Source organism: Oncorhynchus mykiss, chromosome 7 (genome assembly GCF_013265735.2).
Source record: "Oncorhynchus mykiss isolate Arlee chromosome 7, USDA_OmykA_1.1, whole genome shotgun sequence".
Taxonomy (NCBI): domain Eukaryota; kingdom Metazoa; phylum Chordata; class Actinopteri; order Salmoniformes; family Salmonidae; genus Oncorhynchus; species Oncorhynchus mykiss.
Genome location: NC_048571.1, coordinates 15,756,348 through 15,765,846, shown reverse-complemented (window position 1 = coordinate 15,765,846; position 9,499 = coordinate 15,756,348). Strand labels below are relative to the sequence as shown.

At 49.4% G+C, this 9,499-nt stretch overlaps 1 protein-coding gene across 1 annotated transcript in view; it reads right to left on the bottom strand.

Moving 5' to 3' along the window:
• Window positions 1–9,499, bottom strand: part of fndc3ba (fibronectin type III domain containing 3Ba) — a 164,697-nt gene that overhangs the window by 48,396 nt on the left and 106,802 nt on the right. Inside the window, exons 10-15 of the mRNA XM_036982736.1 lie at window positions 8,322–8,381; window positions 8,095–8,236; window positions 7,415–7,468; window positions 6,140–6,264; window positions 4,117–4,291; window positions 3,934–4,020 (exon numbers count right to left, since the gene is read on the bottom strand). Of these exons, the coding sequence (XP_036838631.1) occupies window positions 3,934–4,020; window positions 4,117–4,291; window positions 6,140–6,264; window positions 7,415–7,468; window positions 8,095–8,236; window positions 8,322–8,381 (643 nt within the window). The remainder of the gene's footprint in view (window positions 1–3,933; window positions 4,021–4,116; window positions 4,292–6,139; window positions 6,265–7,414; window positions 7,469–8,094; window positions 8,237–8,321; window positions 8,382–9,499) is intronic.

The following is a 9,499-nucleotide window of genomic DNA, read 5'->3' as shown; positions in this document are numbered from 1 at the left end:
GAGAGAGAAGAGGGAGCGGGAGGAGAGAGAGAGGAGGGACGAGAGAGAAGAGGGAGCGGGAGGAGAGAGAGAGGAGGGACGAGAGAGAAGAGGGAGCGGGAGGAGAGAGAGAGGAGGGACGAGAGAGAAGAGGGAGCGAGAGGGAGAGAGAGGAGGGACGAGAGAGAAGAGGGAGCGGGAGGAGAGAGAGAGGAGGGACGAGAGAGAAGAGGGAGCGAGAGGGAGAGAGAAGAGGGGGGACGAGAGAGAAGAGGGAGCGGGAGGAGAGAGAGAGGAGGGACGAGAGAGAAGAGGGAGCGGGAGGAGAGAGAGAGGAGGGACGAGAGAGAAGAGGGAGCGAGAGGGAGAGAGAAGAGGGACGAGAGAGAAGAGGGAGCGAGAGGGAGAGAGAAGAGGGACGAGAGAGAAGAGGGAGCGAGAGGGAGAGAGAAGAGGGGGGACGAGAGAGAAGAGGGAGCGGGAGGAGAGAGAGAGGAGGGACGAGAGAGAAGAGGGAGCGAGAGGGAGAGAGAGGAGGGACGAGAGAGAAGAGGGAGCGGGAGGAGAGAGAGAGGAGGGACGAGAGAGAAGAGGGAGCGAGAGGGAGAGAGAAGAGGGGGGACGAGAGAGAAGAGGGAGCGAGAGGGAGAGAGAGGAGGGACGAGAGAGAAGAGGGAGCGGGAGGAGAGAGAGAGGAGGGACGAGAGAGAAGAGGGAGCGAGAGGGAGAGAGAGGAGGGACGAGAGAGAAGAGGGAGCGGGAGGAGAGAGAGAGGAGGGACGAGAGAGAAGAGGGAGCGAGAGGAGAGAGAGAGGAGGGGGGACGAGAGAGAAGAGGGAGCGAGAGGGAGAGAGAAGAGGAGGGACGAGAGAGAAGAGGGAGCGAGAGGGAGAGAGAAGAGGGGGGACGAGAGAGAAGAGGGAGCGAGAGGGAGAGAGAAGAGGGGGGAGAATATTTTGATGTTTTTTATGTATTGATTGTACATTTGAAATAGATGGCATATTTTCCAATAAACTGCTATAAATGATCACCTCTTTATAAAAGACATAGTTCTAAAGAAAGTTTTCAAATAAATCACACTGCTGACTATAATGACTTGTATTGTACTGTATATGTTTTGCACAGGTATAGCTAGAGGCTATTGGCCTGTGCTCTTTAGTGTGATGTAAATGTCTGCCTTGCTGTGCAGACTGGATGACTTGACGTTCCACCTGCCATTCAGAGAACACACAACAACAACGACAACAACAACAACAACAACAACAACAACAAAGCACATTGTACAAAACAAAACACCCTCTTCTCTCTATTCACCTCTCCCTCTCCCTCTCTCTCTCCCCCCACTCTCCCTCCCTCCCATTCTCCCTCTCTCTCTCCCCCACTCCCCCTCTCTCCAATATATTCCCTCAACTAATGGACACTACAGAGAGAAAGAGAGGGATGAGTGGAAGGGGAAAGAGAGAGATGCTCTCGTCCACTCTCTAATCAATGATTCACTAAATCAACAGGATTTCCTACTGGTCACTGTGACCAGAACAATAGAAAAATATATATAGATATACTAAGAGTTTATTTCCAATATCCACCAATTTTACACATTTGTATTCTTTCATCAGAAATGATTGTTTATGGGTACCTTCATGTTGGTGTAAAATATTACTGTTCTCACATTTTTTTACTGATAGATTTCAGATGTTTATAAAAAAAGTTGTTTAATTTGCAAAACACTTTTTTTTACTATATGTTTAGCTGGAATGAAATGTTGGTATCCTGAATATTTGACTGTGATAAGTCTCTCTGGATGAGAGCATCTGCTAAACGACTCAAATATAAATGTTTTACACACAGATCTCATATTACTGTATTTTTTTAACCTTTATTTAACCAAACAAATTCTTATTTTCAATGACGGCCTACTGGGGAACAGTGGGTTAACTGCCTTGTTCAGGGGCAGAACGACAGATTTTTTACCTTGTCAGCACAGGGGTTTGAACTTGCAACCTTCCGGTTACTAGTCCAACGCTCTAACCACTAGGCTACCCTGCCTCTATTGATGTCACAAATGTATCATTTGTACAGTTCTCTATAAAATAAAAACATGTTATTTATTACATTGGACAGTGTAAACCCTAGCAGTACTACTTACTTCTCCGGATATTAAGCATTAAGCAAAAAACATGACTATTTGTCACTCTGAAGTGAAACCATCAAGTCATAGACTTTAAACAAATACATGTCTGTCATTAAACAAACCTACGCCATGAAAAAAAAAACACACCAATCTCTTTCATCATTTCTTTGAGCTACACAAATATGCTGCATACACGTGCACGCACACACACACACACACACACACACACACACACACACACACACACACACACACACACACACACACACACACACTCTCTCTCTGTCTAGGTCACACTCTCTCTGTCTAGGTCACTCTCTCTGTCTAGGTCACACTCTCTCTGTCTAGGTCACACTCTCTCTGTCTAGGTCACACTCTCTCTGTCTAGGTCACACTCTCTCTGTCTAGGTCACACTCTCTCTGTCTAGGTCACACTCTCTCTGTCTAGGTCACACTCTCTCTGTCTAGGTCACTCTCTCTGTCTAGGTCACTCTCTCTCTGTCTAGGTCACTCTCTCTCTGTCTAGGTCACTCTCTCTCTGTCTAGGTCACTCTCTCTCTGTCTAGGTCACTCTCTCTCTGTCTAGGTCACACTCTCTCTGTCTAGGTCACACTCTCTCTGTCTAGGTCACACTCTCTCTGTCTAGGTCACTCTCTCTCTGTCTAGGTCACACTCTCTCTGTCTAGGTCACACTCTCTCTGTCTAGGTCACACTCTCTCTGTCTAGGTCACTCTCTCTCTGTCTAGGTCACTCTCTCTCTGTCTAGGTCACACTCTGTCTAGGTCACACTCTCTCTGTCTAGGTCACTCTCTCTCTGTCTAGGTCACACTCTCTCTGTCTAGGTCACACTCTCTCTGTCTAGGTCACTCTCTCTCTGTCTAGGTCACACTCTCTCTGTCTAGGTCACACTCTCTCTGTCTAGGTCACACTCTCTCTGTCTAGGTCACACTCTCTCTGTCTAGGTCACACTCTCTCTGTCTAGGTCACACTCTCTCTGTCTAGGTCACTCTCTCTCTGTCTAGGTCACTCTCTCTCTGTCTAGGTCACTCTCTCTCTGTCTAGGTCACACTCTCTCTGTCTAGGTCACACTCTCTCTGTCTAGGTCACACTCTCTCTGTCTAGGTCACTCTCTCTCTGTCTAGGTCACTCTCTCTCTGTCTAGGTCACACTCTCTCTGTCTAGGTCACTCTCTCTCTGTCTAGGTCACACTCTCTCTGTCTAGGTCACTCTCTCTCTGTCTAGGTCTCTCTCTCACTTTTCTCTTTAGAACATTGTGTTTTACAAATGAAAACCTTCAACAAAGCACAGATACACTTATAGCAGTATCTTGCTGGTGTTTATTTAAGCAATAAGGCACGAGGGGTGTGGAATAGGGCCAATACGCCACGGCTAGGGGATGTTCTCATGCACAACGTAACGCAGAGTGCCTGGATACAGCCCTTAGTCATGGTATAATGGCCATATATCACAAACCCCTGAGGTGACTTACTGTTATTATAAACTGGTTACCAACGTAATTAGAGCAGTATAACCCGTGGTATACAGTCTGATATACCACGGCTGTCAGCCAACCAGCATTCAGGGCTCGAACCGCCCAGTTCATAAATAGCAGTAAATTGCAGGTATTTCTAGAGGACAGACTGACAGTGGTTGTATGGCTGCTAAACGCGGACACATTGTGTAGTGCGTGTGTATCTCGTGCACATGACGACAACAATCACTGTGTCTTTCTAGCAGAATACAAGCCTTTCCCGTTTCCACGGTAACACACAACCAGACACCATTTCGCCACAATAAAACCTCAGAGACAGACACACTCTTACCCTGAATTTGTACTGTGTGCTCCTCTTCAGGCCTTGCACTGTGGAGGTTAGGTTGTCTCCAGTGTACTTCGGATGAAAGTCTGTTCCCTGGAAGGTCAAACGTTCTCAGTTAACCTTTAAACAGACATTTGGCTGTTTGTGTGTGTGTGTGTGTGTGTGTGTGTGTGTGTGTGTGGGACTCACGGTATTATCCTCCTGGATCTCGAGTGTGTATGTGATTAGTTCCTCGTTGGCGCTGCCCTCGGGACGGCCCCACTCCAGCGTGACCCAGGAGACGCCCGCCCGCAGCAGCCGCGGTGCCAGGGGGCAGGAGGGCAGCGTACCTGTAGTGTAGAACACAACCTCCGTACTGAAGCCACTGTGGAGGTAGGGGGGAGGGAGGGAGGGAGAGGAAGGGGGAGGGGAGAGGGAGAGAGGGGAGGGGGAGGGAGAGAGGGGGAGGGAGAGGGGGAGAGGGAGAGAGAGGGGGGAGGGGAGAGGGAGGGAGAGAGGGGGAGGGAGAGGGGGGAGAGAGGGGGGAGGGGAGAGGGAGGGAGAGAGGGGGAGGGAGAGGGGAGGGAGGGAGAGGTAGGGGGAGGGGGGAGGGAGAGAGGGGGGAGGGAGAGAGGGGGAGGGAGAGGGGAGAGGGAGGGAGAGAGGGGGAGGGAGAGGGGGGAGAGAGGGAGGGAGGGGTAGTGGGGGGAGAGAGGGGGGAGGGAGGGAGGGAGAGGTAGTGGGAGGGGAGAGGGAGAGAGGGGGGAGAGGTAGGGGGAGGGAAGGAGGAGGGGAGCGGTAGGGGGGAGAGGGAGGGAGAGAGGGGGAGGGAGGGAGAGGTAGTGGGAGAGGGAGGGAGAGAGGGGGGAGAGGTAGGGGGAGGGAAGGAGGAGGGGAGCGGTAGTGGGGAGGGGAGAGGGGGAGGGGAGAGTGAGGGAGAAAGGGGGAGGGGAGAGGGAGGGAGAGAGGGGGGAGGGGAGAGGTAGGGAGAGAGGGGGGAGGGGAGAGGTAGGGGGAGAGGGGGAGGGGAGAGGTAGGGGGAGGGAGAGGGGGGAGAGAGAGTGAGGGAGGGAGGGAGAGAGGGGGGAGAGAGGGAGGGAGCAAAATACATGAATTTAGACACACACAAAGCAGAGCTCATGTCTTTTATCTCTTCTCTCTCTCAATCTCTCCCTCCATTAACTCCTTCCATCTCCCTCCTCTTTTCTGTCACTGGAACGACCGGCCTCAAGCAGGGGAATCTGCCCCACGGCAATGATGCGAGAACAAGAGGAGTGAAGAAACAAGAAAATAGAGAGAGACTCATTCAGAGAGATAAGACCAGACAACTAACCTAAACACAGCCATACATCAACCAGACAACTAACCTCAACACAGCCATACATCAACCAGACAACTAACCTCAACACAGCCATACATCAACCAGACAACTAACATCAACACAGCCATACATCAACCAGACAACTAACCTCAACACAGCCATACATCAACCAGACAACTAACCTCAACACAGCCATACATCAACCAGACAACTAACCTCAACACAGCCATACATCAACCAGACAACTAACCTCAACACAGCCATACATCAACCAGACAACTAACCTCAACACAGCCATACATCAACCAGACAACTAACCTCAACACAGCCATACGTCAACCAGACAACTAACCTCAACACAGCCATACATCAACCAGACAACTAACCTCAACACAGCCATACATCAACCAGACAACTAACCTCAACACAGCCATACATCAACCAGACAACTAACCTCAACACAGCCATACCTCAACCAGACAACTAACCTCAACACAGCCATACATCAACCAGACAGTGTGTGTGAGAGAGAGAGAGAGAGAGAGAGAGAGAGAGAGAGAGAGAGAGAGAGAGACAGAGAGAGACAGAGAGAGACAGAGAGAGACAGAGAGAGATGGTGAGGGTGCAACAGATGGGAAGAGTGAAGGTCAAAATGAGAGTGAGGATGACAGACAGAGTAACAGAGCAGAAGCCCGGTGGAAGAGAGGGTTGGAGATAGATAGATAGATAAAGAACGACATAGATAGAGACATAGAAAGATATAGAGGAGGATAGACACTGGGAGAGGGAAAGTGGAAGATGTCACCTACCTTATGCAATGTAGTGTTATGCCATGCATATGTAGTGCTATTACACCCATACCTGGTGCCTATGTAGTGTTATGTCATGTGTATGTAGAGTTATAACACATACCTGGTGCCTATGTCGTTGTGAGCAGCCACTCTGAAGGTGTAGCCCACAGCAGGACACAGTCTGGTCAGCTTACAGTGTCTCTGGCTCCCAAAGTAACATTCTCTAAATACACTGTTCTTCTTTCCCTATGGAGGAGAGGGGGATGAGAGGGGAGGAGGAGGGAGAGAGAGATGAGACTAGACTGCAATAATAATAATAATAATAATAATAATAATGACAACAGTAATATAATTTATTTGTCCGGCACTGTTCTGGGAAGCCAAGGTCAAACCAACTTGATATCATGATGTAATAATACAAATCTAGAACAGAGACATATGAAGACTGCCTTTCATAGTGATTTAGAAAGAGAGGAGAGAGAGAGAGGGGAGAGAGGACAGAGAGAGGAGAGAGAGAGGGGAGAGAGAGGACAGAGAGAGGAGAGAGAGGGGGGAGAGAGGACAGAGAGAGAGGAGAGAGGACAGAGAGAGGAGAGAGAGAGGGGAGAGAGAGGCCAGAGAGAGAGGACAGAGAGAGGAGAGAGAGGGGGGAGAGAGGACAGAGAGAGGAGAGAGAGAGAGGAGAGAGAGGGAGGAGAGAGGACAGAGAGAGGAGAGAGAGAGGGGAGAGAGGACAGAAAGAGGAGAGAAAAGAGAGGAGAGAGAGAGAGGGGGAGAGAGGACAGAAAGAGAGGTCGGAGAGAGAGTGGGGAGAGAGAGGGGGCAGAGAGGAGAAAGAGAGGGGAGAGAGGACAGAGAGAGAGGACAGAGAGAGGAGAAAGAGAGAGGGGAGAGAGGACAGAGAGAGGGGGGAGAGAGGACAGAGAGAGGACAGAGAGAGAGGGGGGAGAGAGACGGGGGAGAGAGGGGGGAGAGAGGACAGAAAGAGAGGACGGAAAGAGAGGGGGGAGAGAGAGGAGAAAGAGAGGGGAGAGAGAGGGGAGAGAGGACAGAGAGAGAGGGGAGAGAGAGAGGAGAGAGAGAGGGTAGAGAGGACAGAGAGAGAGGACAGAGAGAGAGGGGAGAGAGAGGACAGAAAGAGAGGGGAGAGAGAGGAGAGAAGAGAGAGAGGAGAGAGAGAGGGTAGAGAGGACAGAGAGAGAGGACAGAGAGAGAGGGGAGAGAGAGGACAGAAAGAGAGGGGAGAGAGAGGAGAGAAGAGAGAGAGGAGAGAGAGAGGGTAGAGAGGACAGAGAGAGAGGACAGAAAGAGAGGGGAGAGAGAGGAGAGAAGAGAGAGATTTTATGTACGTTGGAAATAGATGGCATATTATCCAATAGGAATGTGTGTGTGGTACCTCATCCCACTCAAGAAGGTAGTTTGTGATTTTGGATCCGTTGTCGACTGGAGGCTGGCGAGAGAAGAGAAGAATAAGTAGGGCTGTCTGGAGTGTGTGTGTGTGCGTGTGTGCGTGTGTGTGTGCGCGTGTGTGCGTGTGTGTGTACATGATGAGGAGGGGAGGATGAACTGGGGCTGTCACAGAGAGGAAATGGCCTGTGTGTTTTCATTAGTGTGACCTCATATCCTGTCTGAGTGAGTGATGTCACTCTCCACGCTGCCCTTACGCTGTGACAGAACCCAAGACAGAATATCACTGACAGATCTATCTATATAGAGGTGAGGATGAGAGTGCAATCTATCCTGACCAATCCCCTCTCAGAATGACATGGAGAAGGACTGGACAGCGATGTCATAAAACACCAGGAAGCAGATCTTCCCTGAGAGCAAAATAGAACCCAGATGCATGCCCTCGTCCCCGAAGTGTGCACTCATTTACTCCCCTGTCTCTGAAGTGTGCACTCATTCACTCCCCTGTCTCTGAAGTGTGCACTCATTCACTCCCCTGTCTCTGAAGTGTGCACTCATTCACTCCCCTGATGGATCTAAAATAGACTGGATGGGAGGGAATGAGTGGACACTTTTGGTACAAGAGTAAACAGCGGAACACCCAATGAAAGGAACTAAAAGTGTGTGTACCTTCCACTGCAGTGTGAGGGTGCTCTTGGAGCGGTGAGATAGTTTGGGGGGGAAGGGCAGGTCGGGGGGGCAGGTGTGTGTTGTGAACGACCCCGTCTCCGAACACACACCCCTCAAGTTAGAGTTACACACCGCGCTGACTCTGAAACACACACACACAAAACGTCAATAATCACATTTATTAACACAATAGCAAAGAAGTGGTGAAAAAGTGTGTGTGTTCTTACCGTACGTGGTAGTCTGAAGCTGGCCTCAGGTCTTTTAGATGACACTCCAACTCCTCTCCACTACACACACACACACACACACACACACACACACACACACAAACACACACACCCACACACAGTCAGGATCAGAGTTAGGTGTGTTTTACCTGCTAGTCAGGATCAGAGATAGGTGTGTTTTATCTGCTAGTCGGAATCAGAGATAGGTGTGTTTTACTTGCTAGTCAGGATCAGAGATAGGTGTGTTTTACCTGCTAGTCAGGATCAGAGATAGGTGTGTTTTACCTGCTAGTCAGGATCAGAGTTAGGTGTGTTTTACCTGCTAGTCAGGATCAGAGTTAGGTGTGTTTTATCTGCTAGTCAGGATCAGAGTTAGATGTGTTTTACCTGCTAGTCAGGATCAGAGTTAGGTGTGTTTTACCTGCTAGTCAGGATCAGAGATAGGTGTGTTTTACCTGCTAGTCAGGATCAGAGTTAGGTGTGTTTTACCTGCTAGTCAGGATCAGAGTTAGGTGTGTTTTAACTGCTAGTCAGGATCAGAGATAGGTGTGTTTTACCTGCTAGTCAGGATCAGAGATAGGTGTGTTTTACCTGCATGGTCAGGATCAGAGTTAGATGTGTTTTACCTGCTCGTCAGGATCAGATATAGGTGTGTTTTACCTGCTAGTCAGGATCAGATTAGGTGTGTTTTACCTGCTAGTCAGGATCAGAGATAGGTGTGTTTTACCTGCTAGTTAGGATCAGAGTTAGGTGTGTTTTACCTGCTAGTCAGGGTCAGAGATAGGTGTGTTTTACCTGCTAGTCAGGTTTAGAGTTAGGCGTGTTTTACGTGCTAGTCGGGATCAGAGTTAGGTGTGTTTTACCTGCTAGTCGGGATCAGAGTTAGGTGTGTTTTACCTGCTAGTCAGGATCAGAGTTAGGTGTGTTTTACCTGCTAGTCAGGATCAGAGATAGGTGTGTTTTACCTGCTAGTCAGGATCAGAGTTAGGTGTGTTTTACCTGCTAGTCAGGATCAGAGTTAGGTGTGTTTTACCTGCTAGTCAGGATCAGAGATAGGTGTGTTTTACCTGCTAGTCAGGATCAGAGATAGGTGTGTTTTACCTGCTAGTCAGGATCAGAGATAGGTGTGTTTTACCTGCTAGTCAGGATCAGAGATAGGTGTGTTTTACCTGCTAGTC